At 36.5% G+C, this 22,788-nt stretch overlaps 2 protein-coding genes across 2 annotated transcripts; both read left to right on the top strand.

Moving 5' to 3' along the window:
* Positions 1-51: 51 nt before the first annotated feature.
* Positions 52-2,907, top strand: gdpgp1 (GDP-D-glucose phosphorylase 1). The gene has a single exon (XM_060886391.1). It carries the CDS (start codon positions 267-269, stop codon positions 1,332-1,334), a length of 1,068 nt encoding a protein of 355 aa, XP_060742374.1. The 5' UTR covers positions 52-266; the 3' UTR covers positions 1,335-2,907.
* Positions 2,908-8,739: 5,832 nt separating this feature from the next.
* On the top strand, positions 8,740-21,739 carry rhcgb (Rh family, C glycoprotein b). Its single transcript, XM_060886390.1, has 11 exons — positions 8,740-9,001; positions 12,603-12,795; positions 13,005-13,155; positions 13,421-13,568; positions 13,701-13,867; positions 16,313-16,450; positions 16,633-16,769; positions 16,966-17,090; positions 18,918-18,991; positions 19,378-19,448; positions 20,233-21,739. Exons 1-11 carry the CDS (start codon positions 8,785-8,787, stop codon positions 20,264-20,266), a joined length of 1,455 nt encoding a protein of 484 aa, XP_060742373.1. The 5' UTR covers positions 8,740-8,784; the 3' UTR covers positions 20,267-21,739.
* The last annotated feature ends 1,049 nt before the right edge of the window (positions 21,740-22,788 follow it).

Genomic DNA, 22,788 nt, shown 5'->3' with positions numbered 1-22,788 from the left:
GAAAAACTTGTTTTATTAGGGTTTATATTAAATAGACCTGGCAACCCCGACGCCATTTACTCGGAAATGAGTGAAATATTAAGAAAGGCTATGAAACCCTGAGTAATGGGACGCAGGGGTCGGCTCTGGATGAAAGGGAGGTGTTATATGCATCGTTAACACGCACCTGACACGTCTTTTAATGTTGTATAAGTGTTCCTTTGGTTCACTTACAGTGACAATTTAAACATCGGAAGACTTCCGGTTCCCCAGTTGTTTGTAAAGCCATGGATGGACCGGGGCACGTTTTCTCTTACACCAACAAGGATTTTGTGTACGACGTGTGCCGGATTAATGGAAGGACTGATGTCACGTCCAGGTTTGATGTAGCCCTGAGATGCGGGTGGGAAGAGAAGATGAAACTCGGGCTCTTCAGATATCATTTAGGGGATTTGGAGACGCGTGTGTTAACCGGCGCATGTGGATATATCTCTCAGCTCAACATTCAGAGAGGCATCGAAAGGAGGAAACCTCAAGAAATCCGGAGTATCCAGCAGCAGTTTGACCCCAAACTCTTTAACTTCAACAAGATCAATTCAGCAGAAATCTTGTTTGAGATGCACAAAGCGGAGCAGATTTATACAGGATGTGCTGGGAAAGGAACCTGTGCCACGTGTGTTGTGATCATAAACGTGAGCCCGTTAGAGTTCGGACACTGTTTGCTGGTTCCAGAGCCTTCCCGGTGTCATCCCCAGATCTTAACGCCTCTGGCTCTCCAAATCGGGGTTGAGTCATTGTTCCTTAGCGCAGATCCCGGATTCCGAGTCGGGTTTAACAGCCTGGGTGCGTTTGCTTCTGTTAATCATCTACACCTTCATGCGTATTACTTAAACCACCCTTTAAGAATCGAGTCTGCACGCACAGAGGTCATCTTTCCCAAAAAGAGCTTGTACCGGCTTGTGGATTTTCCAAAAGCGTTCATGTTTTATACGGACGGACAAGACGAAGCGCAAGCGGTCACCGTCTGCAGGCTCACAGACTTTCTCATAGAGAGAAATATCGCCCATAATGTCTTCATGACTCGAGCCTGCGATCCAGACAGTGACAGTGAAGCCCAGTCGTCACTTCGCCACGGAGTGCGCATCTTCATCTGGCCCCGAGTGACGTGTTTCGGAGCGAAAGAGGAATCCGCATTTAACGTGGCTCTGTGTGAACTGGCCGGTCATCTTCCGTTTAAAAACAGAGAGGACTATGAGCGCCTGGATGAAGATGGGGTCAAAGCAATTGTTCAGAGGTACCTCCTAAGTGACGAAGAGTTTGCTGACTTAGAAAAAGAAATTGTTGCAAATTTATAAACAGAATTTGCTCAAATAATGAATGTCTTTTTACATTTATGGCATTTAGCAGACGCTCTTATACAGGGTTAAGGGCCTTGTTTAGGGGCCCAGGAGGGGCAGCTTGGTGGCCCTGGGATTCAAACTCATGACCTTCCGATCAGTAGTCCAACATCTTAACCACTGAGCTATCACTGCCCATGTCTGGACTTGTTCTGTTATATCAGAATCAGAATCAGAATGTGTTGACACACAAAAGGAATTTGGGTCCAGCTCTTTGTGACTCTCAGAGGTACAGACATATATGTAAGTGATTTGATGATGTACACATCTAGTAGTTATTTATTACAGAACAATACCACATTTTGCCAATTCCCACTCACTAGCTACCTCTGATACATTTTAGAGATACAATGCTCATAATAGGACACAGGGTGTCCTACAGGGTGAACAAACTTAGATGGAATTGCTTACTGACACCCTTGACTATATAGTATCGTTGCGATTGAGTGCAGAGAGAATTATGCTCTCCTTCTCACCCAGAGAGCACTGTGTTGTGACAGTTTTTGTGTTGAATATAACTAATAACCTAGATCAGGAGTGTCAGATTTTATCTGCAAAGCGCCAGTGTAGGTGTTGATTCCAGTCAAGCAAGAGAAATACATGATTCTATCCATTTAATATGCTAATAATAGCTTTTAGCAGCCAGATATAGCCCTTTCCAGATTTCCAGGATTGAATGCCAGGCCTAGAGCAATTAACTGCATACTGACAACAGCTAATTATTGTTAATCTCATTGCCGCTTGTCCAAACATTTACAATAGAGAAACACAGAGTAGGAGTGTATCAGATTTTTAAAAGAAATATCAAATCCATTCTGACACCAGTCCAGCATTTCAAACTATTAACGATACCCAGTATTGGATTGCAACATTTCACATGAAAGCTAACAAACAAAATGTCTTACCACAACACTTAAATCACAGTGGCCTCATGATTAGTGGCCTCATGATACCATGTCTATAATAACACTATCCATGTCTCCAACATCTACTGAAAATAGAATGAATGTAACTGTTTTTTTTTGCCTCTAAGAAATGCTAAATGCCTTTCTGTTTGTCATGAGAAAAAAAAAACTACTGCATGACATTGCACTATATTTATGATAAATATTGTACCATTGTTTTTGTTCTGTTCTTCATTTTTTGTCTGTCCTCATACTATGAGTAACTATAGGATACTATTTATTGATAACTGGTTAATTAAATGATCAATAGTACTGTTCAGAACTTAACGTCAGTAAAAGCAAGTTGGAACAAACGATACACTGTCTTGAATAAAATGCCAGGAAAATAAAATTCTTTGTTTACTGCTGACTTAATCATTTTGTCATTAATATGTGTGGTATCTGCTAATTGTATTTGTACAACAACCGAGTCTTATCAGATTTGCATGTTTCTCTTCTGTTTATATAACTTTGTAATGCTTGTGGTTTGGAGTGTTACGTTTAATTAATTTGTGTGCTCCTGACAGTCAGTTGGGGTAAACTTAATGTACTGAATGCACAGCGTTATTTAAGATGCTTTTTAAGTATAAGAAAACTGTTTTACAGTCAAAAGTGTGTGTGTCTGGTTTATTGGGACTGAGACTGTATGAAAGATGTTTATGCTTTTCTAGTGTGTTACAAAATTATTATTGTTACTACTGCTACTACTAAGGGTGAACTACCCATTTTCTTGTGACCACAAACAGAATTGTGTCTGATAAAGAAATAGCTCTTTTTCACAATTTTATAAGTCAAATCCTGATTCTTACATGTCCCGCTTTGTTACTTGTCACTTCCTAATAATGTTACACCTTGTCGAGCTACAGTAAGTTCACAATCCAGATTCATTTAATCATTACTCCAAGCCATGGTCATCCTTTATTGCTATCAGGTGCGAATACAGCCTTGTACAGGGAAGAAAGTAACTTTTATTGGTTTACAGGAATCCTTTGTACTTTCCTTAATAATTGTTTGTTGTGGGGATTTTACCCACTGCATTTGAATCATTATTGCACATTTGGGCAAGATTCAGGGAGATCTGCTGAGTGTATGACACATTTCAACTGTGGTACAGGAAATGTTGGACACAATGTAGATGGATTGAGATTTTTCATTATGAGGTGTAATAATGTGAAGTTATGGTAAATTAGTTACAAGGCATGTTATACCTATTTTCATCCACAGCAGGGAGCTGTTGGTCAGTTCTCTGGCTTTTTGTTAATCATACAGTAGATAGAGTTTAAACAAGTCTTTTATTGTCATTTCAACCATATACAGCTGAAGCAGTACATGGGGGCCATGGACCATGGGGCTACAAAATACGACATAAACCTATATAAGACAACACAGCTGAGGACTTGGCCACATAAAGTGCAATGTGAGCAACCTAATGCAACAAAAAAAAGTGCATACAGACAATACAAAACATTACAAGACAAATGCACAAAATAGTGCTGATCAGTGTGCATACTGTATATTATAAAGTACATTGTGCAACTAGAGCAATTGTAAACATATACAGACTTAAGTAGTATCAGCAGTTTGATAAGGTATTGAAATGTGGTGTGCAAAACAGCAATTGATTGTGATTTGCAAAGTCCAGTATAGTTCACACAGTTGTGTGTGTGCGTGTTCGGTATAGTTCATTTCTGTTTGTTGAGGAGTCTGATGGCTTGAGGGAATACTGTATACATGATCTAATGGTTAGCAGCAAAAAATTTTACATTACATTACATTGCTTTAGCAGCAAAAGAGAAATGGGGTGGGGGTGGGGGGTTGTTCAGACCAGTCCAATTGTAGTCAGACCATTATTTTTAAGTAATCTGATGGCTTGGGGGAAGAAACTATTATACAGCCTGACTGTGAAAGCCCCAGTGCATCATTGCCTTTTGCAAGACAGTAGGAGTGTGAAGGGTTTTTGTGAGCGGGGGGCATCCACAATACCAATCCTGTGGCTTAGCCGATGTAATATGTGGTGTAAATGTGTGTAATAAAAAAAAGAGACCCTGATGATTCACTCTAAATTCATTCAACTCTCATTCATTCAACTTTAAAATATTAAGCTAATAGAAACCCAATGTTCAGAAACTGACACTTGATGGAGTTGTAAAGAATGATTAGCCTAAAATGTTTATAGTAACAAAAATATTTTTTTTTCTATAGTTTGTATAATTATATATACTTATTTAGTGGACAAATGTTTTTACATAAATGTAATCAAATCTCTTGTATATGCATGAAATCTGATAAGCATGGTGCTAAATAATGTTTTGAAATACATACAGTGGTGTGAAAAAGTGTTTGCCCCTTCCTGTTTTTTTATTTTTTGCACGTTTGTAACCCTTTATCGTTTCAGATCATCAAACAAATTTAAATATTACTCAAAGATAACACAAGTAAACACAACATGCAGTTTTAAAATATAGGTTTTTATTATTAAAGGATAACAAAATCCAAACCTACATGGCCCTATGTGAAAAAGTGTTTGCCCCCTAAACCTAATAACTGGTTGGACCACCTTTAGCAGCAAGAACTACAATCAAGTGTTTGTGATAACGCAATGAGTGTAACAGCGCTGTGGAGGAATTTTGTACAGAATTGTTGTAATTCAGCCACATTGGATGGGTTTCGAGCATGGACCGCCTTTTTAAAGTCATGCCACAGCACAGTTTTTTTACAGCCATTCAGAGGTGGATTTGCTGGTGTGTTTTGGATCATTGTCGTGCTGCAGAACCAAAGTTCACTTCAGCTTGAGGTTACAAACAGATGGCTGCACATTGTCCTTCAGGATTTTTTGGTAGACAGCAGAATTCATGGTTCCATTTATCACAGCAAGTCTTCCAGGTCCTGAAGCAGCAAAACAGCCCCAGATCATAACACTTCCAGCACCTTATTTTACTATTGGTATGATAAATGTTGGTATGTATTGGTATGATGTTCTTTTTCTGGCCACTGACCACTGTTCAATGTTTTTGCCATTTGTGGATAATGGCTCTCAATGTGGTGAAATGGCTTTATAACCTCATCCAGACTCATAGATTTCAATTACTTTCTATCTCATTTGTTCCTGAATTTATTTGGATCTCGGCATGATTCTCGGCATGATCTAGCTTTTGGGGATCTTTTGGTCTACTTCACTTTGTCAGTCAGGTCATATTTAACTGATTTCTTGATTGTGAATAGGTGTGGCAGGGTTTGGATTATTATTTGTTTTACCCAATAATAAAAACCTTCAATTATAAACTACATGTTGTGTTTACTTGTGTTATCTTTGAATAATATTTAAATTTGATGATCTGAAACATTAAAGTGTGACAAACATGCAAAAAAATACAAAATCAGGAAAGGGCCAACACTTTTTCACACCACTGTAAATAATCAGATTAAAATGTCAATTATCTTTGTTCTTTAACCAAGATATCTATTTGTATTTTTTCAGAACTCATTCTGTCTGGCACACTTTTCATCTTTTAACCAACTTACATAAAAAAGAGGTAACTTTGTTCTTTTTGTGCAACAGTATGTTAGATGTTATCACACTTGCCAAAAAAACTGAAAACTGAAACCAATGGTTATACACACCTCTCTTCAATTAATATGACTAAATATTGCATGGGCAGTACCGCCAAACAGCAGTTAGCATTGCTGCCTCACAGCTACACTGTGTCTGGTTTGCGCCAGAGCTCAAGTTACTGTTTATGTGGAGTAGTAAAGATGAATGAATAAATATTGCATAGGTAAAAGAACCGGTGGCTTGTATGATGTTTTATGCCTGGTACCAGTATATTGACTGCTACTGACAAAAGAAAATGCCACATTTCATTGTCTAACGTAGTATGAGAAGGCATTAAGTTATTATTAAGAAGAAGAAGAAGAAGAAGAAGAAGAAGAAGAAGAAGAAGAAATGCATTACCATTTTAGCCTATTATGCTGGTGACCATTGGCATTTATTCATTTAATAGAATCCATGAATCTGGTGTCTATCCTGGGAACATTACAACCGAGACAGGATTATATCCATAATGTATTTGAGGGTTGGGAGGAAATCATGCAAGCATACTAAACCATACATATTTGTGTGGGGTATAATCTAGATTTTGTCCAACTCTTGTTGAAGTACTTATTTATCAGTAAATATTAACCAACAATTCTGCTACTCTCTTTCTGGTAAAAATATTGCTTTATATTTAATGATATAGTCAGGTATATTTAGTATGTTTAAATGAAAGTTTTAAATATTGTCCTGATTATAAACTGTACTTTCGCCTGTATTTATAGGTACATAATATTTATAAATAATGCTTCTATTTTTACATCAAGATACCAATTACAGCTGACTATTTTGCCAAATCTCTTTCAGTTTTTTGTACCAGAAAATTAATGTTACATTTCCACTCTAGGAAGCCATGTTAATTTTTTGTTTCATGTTTAATCTTGATGGCACTTACAAGAAAATTTCTGTGTGAACTCACCATTTCTGTGAATTCCTACGGTTTTATTTTTGACTTTTTTTTTCAAACTGAAAATCAGTATGCAGGTGTCTGTGGATCATGTCTTCCATAACTAACAGCTAAACATAACAAGTCAGCATTGCTGACTTATACAGAGCTATACAAGCATCACTAATGCAATGTGTGTATTAGCAGGCTGAAGTGGTCTAGAAGATAGAACCTAGATAGAATGAAGAACTCCTCAAAATAAATTCTAGTCCTGCTTATTCTTATGTTTTTGCATAAACATTCTCAATATCTAAAAATGTAAATTTCTCTTTCACTGCCCATTTCTCTCTCAGTGGCTTTTCTTTCTCTTTTTAAAGGACTAATTTAATGTCTCTCATGGCCACTAGTACATATTATTTCCAGGTGATGGTTTCCTGTAACTAAGGCTAGCCTAATCAGAAGAGACCTGAGTCATCTGTTTGCATTAAAATAGCATCCTGGTCTCTTTCTTTTGCTGTCTTGCATCTATCTCATAACACTGTTACTGAAAATGTCCTTTTCTTTAAAATTGCTGGAGGCTCCTTGGTATGTTTACAGTTTCGGTTTTGTGTATGTTGTCACATAGACTTGTGACAGTAATGCTACAATGCTACTTGATAAGGTCATGGAGTCATATAACAAACCATGAACATGACAAAGAGTACAAGGTGTTGATTGGCCTCTGAATTTCCCAGATCTAACTCTGAATAAGGATGTGCTGGATCTGCAAATAAGTCTGATCCAAGTTCCATGACTTAAAGGGTCTGTTGCTAATGTCTTGGTGCCAGATCATACAGCAAACTGTCAGCGGTCTTTCAGAGTCCATGTCTCAGTGGGCCAGAACTGTCACGGCAGAACAATGCACAATAATGGTCAGGTGGTTATAATGTATATCTGCCTTATAATATCCATTATTTAATTCATTCATACATCAACAATCACCAATATGTCCTGAACACAACATTAAATGCAAGGTGGGAATACACCCTAGATGGCCATGACATTTTCACCTATGGAAATATAAAACTAGACAATCTATCCACCGGGATGTTATTAGAAGGCAGGAGGATGTCTTAGGACATAAAAAAGCAACACATCCACAGAGAGAACATGCAGAAAATCAGTAACCTGAGCTCAAAAATGAAATAGGGACACTGGAGCTTTGAGGCTTTCCCTTTCAGCAGCTATTATTGGGCAGAGGTCTGTGAAGATCACAATTATCTACTATTAAAGTTGTAGCTATTGTGCTATTTATAAGTAGCTGACTAATCAATTTAACTGAATGGGTTTAATCCAAACTTTGATTTAAAACCAAGATAACTGTAGTATATGTATCTGGAATGTGTTACATTGGGTATAAATAGGAATAAATAGTTCTAATGTGTCCAATGGATATGATGGGACAAATTCTGTATCTAATACTAAAATATGTTTGAGAACCCACACTGTAGACTGCAGGTTATCAGTGTTATTTTGGATAAAATAAACTTTGTCCTCTGAGGTAAACCTGGTGGTTCTGTCATAGAGGTAGGCTAGTTAAACTTCATAACATACAGTAGTATCCACTGAAAGTGTGGCAAAACTACACTACAGTGTTATTTTTCATAGCTCATTTCCAACTTTTAGTAGACGCCCTTATCCAGAGAGACTTACATTTTATACAGCTGAGCAAATGAGGGTAAAGGGCCTTGCTCAGGGGCCCAGCAGTGGCAGCCTGGTGGACCTGGGAATTGAACTCACAACCTTCCGATTGGTAACACAGCACCTTAATCACTAGGCTAGTAGTCACATTTATGATAGTAGTTACACATTTAGTGTGGTGGCTGGAAAAGCAGCTGCAGTACCTGTGACGCGCTGCGCGTTCGGACACACCCCGTGTGCGCGCTTTAAATGAAACGGGATTGCAGGTGCACAGACACGCGCAGATCTCACCGTGAACGCTCCAAAATGGGCAACTGTATCGTGCCTTACTGCGATGGGCCCAAAAGCACAAACGTCCGATTCACTCTGCCGGCTGTGTGCTTTGTGTGGCAGAGCGCCATGATTATCCTCTTCGGGGTTTTCGTGCGCTATGATGAAGAATCAGACCCTTACTGGGTCGAATTTAAAGCTAAAAAGAATATAACATCTGACAGTGAGAATGACTTCTACTACAGATACCCAAGTAAGTCACTCTTAGAAATATTTAAATGTAAAATATTAGGGATGTGTCTTTTTTTAATGCATCCTGAGTTTTGCATTGTTGCTCTTGATGTTTGTAATGTTTAAAACGAGTAAGATAAAAATCAAATAACCCTTAATACTTTTATTATATTATTGTATGATATAATAATAATAAATTTAATACTTTTATTTAAAGTCAACACTCTTTTCATATTTTTCTAAAATTAAGCAGGAATGTAATATTTACATTTTAGTTGTGTTTGCTTAAAGTTAGGACAGGTCTAAGGGAGTAAAATGTGGATAAAAGGTGGAGAGATTTAAACAGAACTTATTTATCTATTGTTCACAAATATAAATCCCCACAAGACAACAACTTTAGAAAACAGTGGAAAACAGCATCACCAACTTGCTATTATTTTAATTTTCTATCAAATTCCAACACACTTTATATCTTGAATGGTTCTAGATCATCAGTTGCCTTTCAAGGTTCTGTGTTGAACTGTACAAGTGAATGTGTCCTTAGAACAAAAGGTCTCAAGAACCCTTAACTGTCCCAGGATGTTTATTTATTTAATATTGTATGCCATTACAAATAGAGGCAAGGCTGGTGAGAGATTCATCTGACATTTACTAGCTCTGCCTAGCCTGCAGAAAATGAATGCTTGCACTCCTGCTTTTCATGGTGATGTAGGCTTAATGCAGGATGGTGTAGATTGATGATGTAACATAATTAAAAATAAAAAACAGGTATCAGGATAAAACAAATAACAAAGTGTGGAGTTTGGTCAGAACAGAGAAAATATTATTTAAAATATTTAAATAATAAATATATATTATATTTAAAATATAAATAATATTATAAAAATATATATAATATTATATATTATTAAAATATATATAATATTATATTTTATTTATATAAATATAAATAAAATATAATATTTAAAATAAAATTTCCTTTTAAATGAAAAGTTAAGCCAAGATACATCAGGCACAATTTTATGGAACAGGAAAACTGGCCAGTAAGAGAGAGATAGTATTTTAGCCATGAAACAAATTCAGCCAACTAGATCACTCCTAATGTTACCCAAGTAGTTAGCAGAAAAGGATTGTCTGTCTAATTGTTTTCAGGTGGAAAGATAATCAGTGTATCCTCTTCTGTTGAGCTATTGTATACTGTGGTGTATAGGTTGCATTACACGTACAAACAATTTTGAGACATTGTAAAAAGCTTTATCTTTTTAGCTTGTTCTCTAAGGACAGACTTATCTCGACCTATATCATACAATAATATAATAATTGTTTGCCTGTGGTGTTTTTTCACGAATAGTTCTCACACCTCAGTGAATTTGTAAAAACAGAGCCATAAGTTCATATTTGTGCAAAAAAATTATTAATGTCTAACCATTTTCCAGCTCTAATATCAGGTGGATTGCTAAAATGCATTCAGTTGTAATACAACCTTGGACAATGATATCCAGAGAATAAAATAACCACATGAACTACACTGTAAGGTCCTTCTCAAAACCTTTGATCATTCTGTCCACAAATTAAAGTATGTTTTTGACACAAGGATCTATCTATCTTTTCATGAATATAACTCAAGAACATTGAAACAAAAACAGGTACAAATAATATGATAAAGTATTATAACATGCATATAACATAAAAAAAAAACTACAGTTTTTTAATTAAAAAAGACTGTCAAAAGATTTTTTTTAACATACTAGGTTAAGATAAGGCAGCTGCAGGCAAATCATGATAATTGCACAGAGCAAATTTTTCTTTAATTCACAGTCTTAAATTCTTTGTAATGGATAAAATAACTAAGGGCACATAGTACATAGTATGTACATAAGACAAATTGGAAGCTTTTAGTCTATTATTATTATTATTATTATTATTATTATTATTGTTGTTGTTGTTGTTGTTGTTGTTGTTGTTTTGTTGTTGTTATGATTATTACAATTCTTCTTCTTCTTCTTCTTCTTCTTCTTCTTATTATTACTATTATTATTATTATTATTATTATTATTAATAATAATAATAATAATAATAATAATAATAATAATAATAATAATAATAATAATAATAATAATAAATAATAATACATGAATGAATAAATGGGATTGTGTGCCCATTCTAAAATACAGTGGGTATTCATTCCCCCCAAAGAAAGGACCCAAATGGTCCTGAATAGGAATGTCTGACTCAATCTCAGTAGAGTACAGTACTCAGGTTTCTCCTCTGTGTGAGCACCAAGGGCACTGAGATTGTTTAATAAATATACTGTATACAGTACAGCCCAGCCTTTTCCAGAAAGTAGCATTCACAAACTGACATTTAATATTGCTTAGAAAGTAACACCACTGTTAGCACATTGTTCTTGTTTAAATAGCAACAGTGCCTCTGGTATTTACAGACATATGTCTTTGTCTACATATAAATAGCCCACATGGACAGATGACTTCTTAAAGTAGGTCCTGCGGGCATGTTTTAAAGGTTATCCCAGTCAGAATCGTTCAAATCTCTGAAACCTACCTTTTTCCTTGACTGTACCTATTATGTAATCTAACTGAATCTTGGGGAAAGTTTGAAGGATGCAAAATGTACTCTTGTTGCTGACTAATATATGGTTCCTTAGTTTACTCTGTAATCGGAATAGCTATTTTTACCTAGTAGCTATATTTTACCTATAGCTATATTTACCTAGTGTACAAGCAAATGTATTACAGCTGTAAATAACAACAGAGTTACTTCCAGAACTCTGTTGTTATTTACAGCTGTAATACATTTGCTTGTACACTAGGTAAATATATATCTGTGGTACTATGAACTCTGAAAACCTTTTTGTATGTGTCCACACACATACTGAGACCTCCCGAAAAAGTCACAAATTGATGTATGATGTACTTGATGAGGTGTTCAGTGCACTCAGATCATTCAGTAGGGATGTAACAAACATGGAGTACCTGGAGAAAGCAGCACAAACCCAGGTATGCCTCTATGCTGTATGCGATGAGAAAAAGACACTGTCATGACATAGTAGGGACTGCACATCCACTTACATTTAGGCCATAGTTAAGCCTGCAGTCTCTGTTAAGACAGACATCTTTCCACTATGACACAAAATCTGAGGATTAACTTGCTGCTATTGGGTCAAATTGCAGATTCCTCGGTGGGCTCATGCACAGATTCCAGCAGTAAGGGGTCAAAAGCTCAGGGGTCACATCGTGGATTTGTTTGCATATGCAAGGAATACAGGTGGTTGGGGTGAATTAAAACTCCTGATTTAAAACCTAACCTCTTGTTACAATGACTGTAAGACTTAACTGCCAACTTACTTTCATGTTAACTTGAGACATTTCATTAAGTTTTTTAGATTTTCCCCCAGCTAAATGAATTCAATTAAATACTATAACAGACATTTATAGTATTTTTAATTATTATAATACAATTCCCAGTATTGGACCTGCAACTTCACTTATCTTCATTTGAAGAAAATTCTGTAGTTTGTTGGATTTAATACTGTGGTTTGTTGAAACATGTTTATTATAAGCAAATATCTACTCTTAATGAATTACTTTTTTCTGCTCTCTTAGGTTTTCAGGATGTCCATGTTATGATTTTTGTTGGCTTTGGATTCCTCATGACATTTTTGAAGCGCTATGGATTTGGTGCTGTTGGTTTCAACTTCATCATTGCAGCATTTGGGCTTCAGTGGGCACTGTTAATGCAAGGGTGGTTTCACTTTCTGGACCCAGTTGATGGCTATATCAAAATTGGCATTGAAAAGTAGGTTTATACTGTATGTCAATTAAGTATTTTACGTTTTAATGAATAATTTTATAGTATGTGTTTCTCTTATGCAGAATGGCTTTACAGTGTTGCTTTTTAATACATTTCTTCAAACAAAATTTACGAGCAGAAATTGTTTTCATATACATTTCTAAATTGTAGGAATTATGCATTAAACATGTCCTTTTGCCTTTTTCTGTGTCCAGCCTAATCAATGCAGACTTTTGTGTGGCTGGCTGTTTGATTGCCTATGGAGCAGTGCTAGGAAAAGTCAGTCCTGTGCAGGTCATGGTGTTAACTCTGTTTGGTATTACTCTGTTTGCTGTAGAAGAATTTATCATAATTAGTCTCCTCCACGTGAGTCAATGTTTTTAATCAAAAGATTTATTTGATGCATGTGTGTCGAAATTAAATACTATATGATGTAGCAAATCACATCAATGAATATTAAGAAAGTAATTATTAGAATACATCTTATGGTTAAATAACAGAATTATTTGATTTAGAAAAAGCTTGACAATGAACAGTAAGGGCCAATAAAAAAAAGAAAAAAACAGCAAAAACCTACCCTTTAAATAACAATGCTTTGAAGACTTACAAAATTAATTACTCTGTCAAATAGGCCAAAGATGCTGGAGGGTCTATGGTGATCCATGCCTTTGGAGGCTATTATGGACTAGCCATCTCATGGGTCCTTTATCGGCCAAACTTGAAAGATAGCAGTCAGCGTAACGGCTCAGTCTACCACTCTGATTTGTTTGCCATGATTGGTAAGTTCACGATTGGTTCATGATTGGTAAGAGTATTGATCCCAACCACCTAATGTGTTTCCATTCCTTGGTAAAGGATAATATACTATAAAATATAGATTTTAAAGTTTCATGCCTTATGTTTCCCTCTAGGAACTCTGTTTCTGTGGATGTACTGGCCCAGTTTTAATTCTGCCATTTCTGACCATGGAGATGGTCAGCATAGAGCAGCCATTAACACCTACCTGTCTCTGGCTGCCACTGTCCTTACCACCTTTGCCATCTCCAGCCTGTTTCAGAAGCATGGAAAACTGGACATGGTAATGGGCCTTTTGGTATTTTCTGCTGTGGCAATCATGGTTGTAAACAAAGTTTTCAGATGAATTGCTGTTCAATAATTGTGACAGCTGATCATGATATTGGTGGGAAGCCTGAACTCTAATATATGTCAATATCCAAGGGCAGACAAATTAATTCACTCTGTGTAATCACGTCTGAATATGCTATCCACTGAGCCGCTGGTGACCAAGGTTAGTGCTACAGATGACCTGTCCTCCAAATCTCTGCATTTTTCTTCTATATTGTGAACATTTTTCATAGAATGCTATGGACTTCCATAGTGTCTGTTATATTGCCTCTGTATTGTCTGACTTAGTTACTAGGAGCATCATCTACATTATGCAGTTTTACTCATTGTTCAGTGAAAGGCACTTATCTCTGATGAGTTTATCCCTCGGTCAAGGTCTAGATTTGGTTGAACTGTTTACAAAATATTCTCCTTTTTAGTAGGGTAGATGTACAGTGCTTTAAGTCATATACCCGCAGGACAGGCTCACTAATATTAAGGACATCAGTATTCTAGTGTGTTTGGTGACAGTTTCCTTTGTGCCATCACCAAGACTCAAGAGTTTTGGCAATTCAGAAGTGTGCTATCTGCCTAAATCAACAACCCACATGGCACAGACAGAAACATGCCCTTGTCTCACTCAAGTCAAGTCAAGTCAAGTCAAGAAGCTTTTATTGTCATTTCAACCATATATGTCTGATGCAGTACATATTGAAATGAAACAATGTTCCTCCAGGACCATGGTGCTATATAAAACAACACAGAGCTACATAAGAACAAACAGAGCTACATAAAACAACACAGAGCTATGGACTGAAAGTAAGTTGTCCTAGCTGCATAAAGTGCAACTTTTGCAACCTAGTGCAAACTGCGCAAGACAAAAAACAGTGCAAACAGATAATACAAAGCACTACAAGACAGAAAAACCCAAGATAGCTCAGACCGGTGTGCATTCTGAACGTTGCACAAAACATTGTGCAAAGGTATAGAGTTGTAAACATTGTGCAAAAGAGGGTTGTAAACACAGGGTTAATGCAAACATATACTGTATATTCTTCTGTTAGAGCAGCAGTTGGGTGAGGTATTAAAATTTGGTGTGCAAAGAACAATTACAGAACAAAACAGCAATTGAGTGAGTGTGCAAGTGTCTGTGAGTGTGTATTAGTTCAGTAACAGTTCAGTTCTGGGTGTTAGGAGGAATGATTACTCGAGGGACGAACCTGTTGCACAATCTGGTTGTGAGGGCCTGATAGCTATAGTACCTTATCCCAGATGGCAGGAGGCTGCAGAGTGTGTGAGGAGTGTGTGGGGACATCCACAATGCTGTTGGCTTTGTGGATGCAGCGTGTGGTGGAAATGTCTGTGATAGAGGGAAGAGAGACTCCAGTGATCTTCTCAGCTGTCTTCACTATCCGCTGCAGGGACTTGCGATCCAAGACGGTGCAGTTCCTGATAGTGACAGTGATACGGATGCTCAGGATGCTCTCAATGGTCCCTCTGTAAAACATAGTCAGGACGGGGGGATGTGCTTTTCTCAGCCTTTTGTAGAGACGTTGCTGGGCTTTCTTGGTGATGCAGCTGGTTTTGAGTGACCAGGTGAGGTTCTCTGCCAGATGAACACCAAAAAAATTAGTGCTCACGGCAATTTCCATGGCGGAACATATCTGAGGATTAATATTTAGCAGATTATGATTGCTCTGAACTCTTCTAAAGTCAACAACCATCTCTTTAGTTTTATCAACATTCAGAGTCGGGTTGTTGGCCCTACACCAGGCAGTTAAATGAAATGAAATGAGCCCAACTGCAATATTTTTCTAAAAAAGAATCATCAGCAATGTTAACCATAGAAACCTTCATTATAAGCTGGGCCATGGTGTTCTACATTTACATTTACATTTATATTTACAGCTTAATCAGAGTGACTTACAAAACTCCTTTTATAGTCTGAATCAATGAATAAATTAACACTGGTTACAGTTCACAAGGTTACAGACTTAAGATACCATGAACCAAAACTCTGTTCACTCTGGGGGTTTTTTGGTTGTTGTTGTTGTTTTGTTTGTGTTTCTTTTTTTTAATATACACATAAAACAAACAGTGAAAAGAAGTGCTAGTTTAAGTGTGCTACTACAGGGCTATGGTCACAATACATCAACCAACTAGATTTGGTGATGGCTAATCATGTTTGAAGCTCCCCTTGCGGTTTGTACCCTAGTATGATAACTGGCTTATTCCACTGAAAATGTCTTTTAATGTATTTTACATTTTTTTTAACGCGGATACAGTAATAGCAATAGTTAGTTACTATAACTAATAGTAATAGTTTTGATCTCAGACTAGTATCTTAAAATCTAATGTAAGATAATTAAGCAGTAGAACCATGCCTATACATGCTCAGGTAACTTTGCTTTGTCTCCAGGTACACATCCAGAATTCCACCCTGGCTGGTGGTGTTGCTGTAGGAACAGCTGCTGAGTTCATGCTAATGCCTTATGGCTCTCTGATTGTAGGATTCTTCTGTGGTGTTATCTCCACTCTGGGCTACATTTACATCTCAGTAAGAGCTGTTTATACCATTTTAAAATAACTTCACACAATTGCGAATACAAATAATGTGTAATCACTATTAAAACACAAAAAAGGTCAATTTAATTAAGAATAATGATGTCACTTTTGCAAAGCCCAATTGGCAATATGGATGGTAAAAATAGAGGTTAAATCTATCATATTCTCTCCCAGCCCTATTTAGAGAAGAGGTTTAAGATCCAGGACACATGTGGTATCCATAACCTTCATGCAATGCCTGGTGTCATAGGGGGAATTGTGGGAGCCATCACAGCTGCTGCTGCAACTGAACCTGTATATGGCAAAGAGGGGTATGTCCAGGCCACAAGATCCAGTAGATTAGTATATTACTAAATTAAGCATGTCTACAGATTCAAGCATGTTTTTCTCCATTTTCCAAGATAACAGAATAACACAATTATGCTTTATTGTTGATTATATCACAGTTACTTGAAATTCATCACACACAGTTTTTCATTGTCTCATTGTCTTGTTCCTTCCTTACAGGTTGATAAACACATTTGATTTTACGGATTCATTCAAAAACAGAACTCCAGCTGTCCAAGGTGGCTTCCAAGCAGCTGCAATGTGTGTTGCTGTGTGCTTTGGAATAGGAGGTGGAATATTTGTGGGTATGTCAAAGTATAACAGGGCATAGAAACAAGGTTAAGGCACACAAATGCAACTGTGCTAACTTACTGAAGTTGTTGAGACTGATTTTATGAACCTTAGTCTAAGTTTAAAGAAATGTACGCTTCCTATGAGATTTCACAACTTTTTGCCATATTATTCTAACGGAAGGTTAAATATTCATACAGTGATACCTCGAGATACGAGTTTAATTCGTTTTGTGACCTTGCTCGTATCTCAAATTGCTCGTATCTCAAATATATACCAAATATATCAAAGCAATTTTCCCCATTTAAATTAATTGAAATCCCATTAATCCGTTCCAGCTCGCAAAATTCCACTCCAGTTGTTTTGTTTGTGTTTTGAATATGAAAAATGTACAGTACCTGTATTTATAAATGACAAATATTGTCTAAAAACATACAGTAATAAAAGAGAGAGTTAGGAGGAATGACACTTTCACTTTCATTCACTTACTCGCACTCTTAATGCTACTTTACACTTAAATGAAACTTAACTAAACTTCATTTAGAAGAGGGAGAGCAGCAACTAGAAAATAGAATAGACCCCCCATAATAGAACCATTAATCATGCATAGAGTTAAACATAGGAAAGGAAAATAATAAATGGATAAATAAATAATTAAATAATTAGAGAGAGAGAGTGAGAGAGAGAGAGAAAAATATGTGGAGATTTATGACGTAAACTGGTACAACGAACACAGGTTCCGGCATGGTGGAGTCGGGGTTGGAGGAGGGAGTTTAGATCGCAGCAGCAGCGAAGCGCTAGAAAGCGGCTCTATGAATGGGAATTTAAATGTTCGGGTAATATGGATGTCGTAACTGGATTGGTGCGCGTCGTGGACAGCTGATTAACAGCTGATGCATGCTTGACGTCGTGGCCTGCCAGAACTAACGCGATGCCTGATTTCTCTTAACTTAACTTAATTGATACAATATCTGTTTTCTTTACATTAATTTTGCTTAATTTTCTCCATCGTTTTTCTCTTCACTTGTTTTTGCCTTTTTTTGTCACTCTTTCCTCACTAACATCTTCCGGTCGTTTTAATAAAAACCTGTCCGGTCGGCATATCAGATGCGGTGTAGTCGCACAAGTTAAATTTTTTAACGGATCCAACGCTCAAAACGGATCCGAAAATTACAGATCCGCAGATGGTCGGCACCTCACGCAGCGCCTTTGCGACTCTCCATAGGAAATGAATGACTTCCGGTTTATCGGCCGTCGTTTGTCGTGTGCAGTGGAAAGGCGACTTTAACCGAGTGAGACGCGGGAAGCTGAGGCGGGGAAACAGAGCACACGTGGTTGTTGGGGATCTTTGTTTCGGCGGCAGCGGCTCGGATGCTCGTATCTCAAAAAATTGCTCGTATCTCAAGCCACAAATATGGTCGAATCACAGCTCGTATCTCAAGAAATTCGTATGTCAAAGTACTCGTATCTCGAGGTATCACTGTATTTTACAATTTATTGATAACAAAGGTTAAACATGATATGTATCATAAACAAAGAGAATAGACCAAATTCGTATGCATATTCAAAAGCATATGGCAGACTCAACAAAAAATAGCAAGAGAAAACGTTTTGTCTTGATCGTCTCAAGAGCTTATAATAAACAGATATGATACCAAGAAAAATGGATAAACACAGGGCAAGCCATCTGGTGCAGAGGAAGAATATTTCCTCATAATTATTTTCCGTTTAACTGAAGTTAAAAGTAGTTATAATAGCAGTTTTTTTGTTGAGTACCCATAAACATCAGGACATAAATGTCTGATCAGAATCTTATATCTTAGAGTTTCCTTTCTTTATAGGTCTGATTTTGAGGATGCCTATTTGGGGGTCCATGGCAGATGATAACTGCTTCGAGGACGAGGTTTACTGGGAGGTGAGATTTTACTTACTTTGAGCAACATAATTGCTACTGCCCCTTAAATGTGATTTTGAAACATGTCTGAAACAGTACAAATTATCAACTGAGCTTGCAGTTTGATTTCAGTGAGTTGTAAATAGAATAAATAAAACTCATGTTTCAACTTTCCATGGTGACCAATATTGAAGGTTACCTTAGCTCAGCGTTTTAGCTGAGTTTATGCCCACATGGCCCTCATGAGATGTGTCTGGTGTATGCTATTATTTATTTGTAATTGCTTATGGAATTTCAGTGTTTAAACGCTATGATAAATTGAAACAAGAGGGTAACTAAGCTGAGTGAAAGACAACTCAAAGCTGCATTTTATAACCTTATTAATATAGACTTTATGTCACCTTTAGGTGCCTGAGGAGGACGAGCCCGTCCCGCCCGTTCTAGAGTATAACAATCACATGGCAACCAACAAGAATGTGTGAGTTTGAACATTAATAAAACATTAGATTTAGCACAAAATGAAGATGTGAACATGATTGATCCTTTATTAAGGTAATATATAAAGACTGTTTTGATATTTCCATTGTCCTGGGGACATATTACAGAAACATTCAGACTGCAAGATTCTTTGGTTAAGACAAAAAGTTATTACAAAATACAAAAATAATTAAAAAAGGAAATACAGGTGATATCTCAATGTTTATTTGTAACTATTAGAACATGATTTTCTTTTAGTTTTGCTTGAAAACATCATCCAGTCAGTGAAACTTCCAGATTTGAAACTTGTAGGCTGACATTAACAGTCTAATTAAAAATCTAAGGAGTAAAATTTATGTTCTTTTTTCTTTAGTATTCATTTGAATTTAGTATTCAACTTCAGTAACACTCACCTAAAGTGTAAATACACCAAAATAATACTTAATTATAGCAACATAGTACAATTACTAAGTATTTTTCAAACCTGGCCATAAAAAAGCAACACACTTCATTTTCTCTGCAATGTAGGTGAATCTAGATTACTAAAACAAGTCTGATAACTGAAGATCATATGCCTTGGAATAAACAATATAATTTCATTGACTAATAAACATTTGTTTATTTTTTTTCTATTTTAAGTACAGTATGTATTTACAAAATTTATGTAATTAAAAAAAGTCCTGTAGTATATAGGAGCTAAAGGCCACAAGGTGGCGCAGAAATACCACTATGGCTTTACAGGGCTCCGTTTGGAAGGCGACCTACAGTTTTTCTGCATTTCACAGGACGGAATCACACTTCACTGTGGAACAAAGCTAATCCTGGATGTCCAACATGCTGTCAGCTTTGACCCTGCGAATCCTGTGACCACAAATTCTTTCTCCAAATAGCATAACAGCTGGATATTTATTATATAATTTCTTATAATGACCATTTATTATATTGTAAATCCCTCTGTAAATGGACCATCTTCATATTCTTTTTACAGCAAAACACACACAGATATAAAATATAATAAAATGCAGCAGTGTTGGAAAGGTAGTTTTAAAATGTGATTTTATACACAAAGGTGTGTCACAGCCAAAAGGAAGAGTTGCCTTTTATCCAGTATTCCATTCTAACTTTCCTTCTTATTAAGCAGGTTTAGATTCAAATTGCAAAAACTTACATACTCTCTCTTTTCCGTCTTGTTATTCATGGTATTGAATCTGACTATGTCCTTTTCATGCTTAGAAGGTAGTGAGACATTTCTTGTTCATGTATAGTAAACAATAGCCAAGGATATGTTGATAGATAATACATTTATATATTTTGAGGTACAAAACCAGAAAAGCTACCTAGTGTACTTTGTTTGACCTAGCTGAACTGTCATTCAAATTTTTAAGTCATAATTTAGAAGAAATTGAGTACATGAATGGTATATGATTGTTTTATCTAGCTTTAGGCAAGTTTATTTACCTCCCAAGTAAGAGCAAGATGTAACACTGGAACATAAGTTATTTGAATGTTAAAAAATATAACGCAAATAAATACCAGAAATTTCATTCATACTTTATAAATTTATATTTGTACCTTTCCTATGGTTTAATGTAATTTAAGTTAAATCAATAATCATTTGAATTTTAAGGTAATGCATAATAATGAGTATATCATTTATGTCCTAATCATTAAACTGATTTCTGCTTAATAATACAAATTTTAAAATCCATTTATCTAAAAATGTATTGCCTTTGTATGAATTTCTGCCCTCGTTTTAGGTTTTATAATTAAAATTTCTTATTGAATGTTTGTGATAATGTGCATTTGTATGTGCCCTTATGTTCAACATTGAGAGAAGGTCTTTTATGTGAACAAAATGCATCAATATCATTGTATTTTTTTTTTATATTAGGTGTAATCTTAAAGCAATTTAATATACACAGTCAGAAAGTACATATAAAGAGAAAAGGAAAGACATGTTTATATTTAAAACAGTAATATGTGAGTTTCTAAAATTGTAAAATCCTAAAAGGATAAAGAAAGCGTAATTAATGATTTAACCATAAACAAAAAATGTGTTGTTATTTGTATTGTATTTGTATTGAAATTGGTATTTCATAGAATTTTATTAAAATCACTTTTATTAATATCAGTGATTTTTTGGGAAGAAAAGTTCATGACCTTTGTATGTGGAGGTCAACGGGAGGATGTCAGAGATGACCATGCCACATGCCTCTTTGATCATGCGTCTTAATGCACCAGACCAAAGGTCATTAAGGTCAAGGGTTAAATTAAATAATACAAAGGACAAAATTATGTAATTTGTTCACAATCTATTTTATTTTTCAGTTTTGGAATTTGTAATTGCAACAAACATATGCAGTGAATCATATTCAACTGATTAATAAAGAATAATTAAACCATTCAATAATGTAGCATATAGCTCCAAGGTGTGAATATTGCGATTTAAGAATTTCGCTTATGGCCTAGAATATTTTCTTCCTACAGAACTGTAAGGAAAGCAGACATTAATGTATCACTACAGGAGGCCTGGGTGTAAAGCACTCTGATCTCACGAGCCATGTGAGCAGAGAAAGCGCCCTAATTAACTGCTTCTGGGGTACCGTGGAGAAGAGGAGAAGAGAAGGAACAAACCCCATTTTTTTTACGCTCCAATACATCTGTCCCCACCTCCTGTGTATTCAGTGCCTTCCCCTCCGCTCCCCACCCCGCAGGGCCTCTCTCATCTTATGTTTATTCATTTGCCACTTAAAGGCCGGACACAGCACCCTGTTAAAACTAAATCAAGCTCTTTTCATGACATGATCCTTTTGCCAAAGCTGAAAGGGCCCCAGTCTGAGGGGGGTCTGACCCTGAGGACACTGAGCCGGGAGGAGGGGGACAACTTGATGTTGTGTTCAAAAAAAAAGCCAGTACTGTCTGCCCTGTTGGTGATTAAGGCAGCCAATGGTGGGGAGAGAGAAACAGCGGCGGGAACTCAGAGGAGGAGTGTGGGAGATTAAGCCTGTCACGCCCATTCAGAAAGAGAGGGGACAGGATGGATAAAGAAGGCAAAGAGCGTTAAAAGAGGGGAAGGAGGGAAGTAAGAGCTCTTTTCATGGCTGATGACTGATTGCCTGTCTGGACCAGCTCTCTGAGTTGATTGACAACCGTGCTGAGCCAAAGGGTGGGAAAGTGGGAAAGCGCACTTGGGCGGAGTTGTTAGTGTGTGAGAAACGTTTTTGGAGGGGAAGGGGGGTGTACAATGTGCATGCTAAACACTAGTTACAATACACACACTAACATAGGCTTAGCTTTTTGTTAAAAACAGAAATGTGAGATGCTGTTTAATTAGTAACGTA

The sequence above is a fragment of the Tachysurus vachellii genome, chromosome 14 (genome assembly GCF_030014155.1).
Source record: "Tachysurus vachellii isolate PV-2020 chromosome 14, HZAU_Pvac_v1, whole genome shotgun sequence".
NCBI lineage: Eukaryota > Metazoa > Chordata > Actinopteri > Siluriformes > Bagridae > Tachysurus > Tachysurus vachellii.
This window is presented reverse-complemented; position numbering and strand designations above follow the sequence as displayed.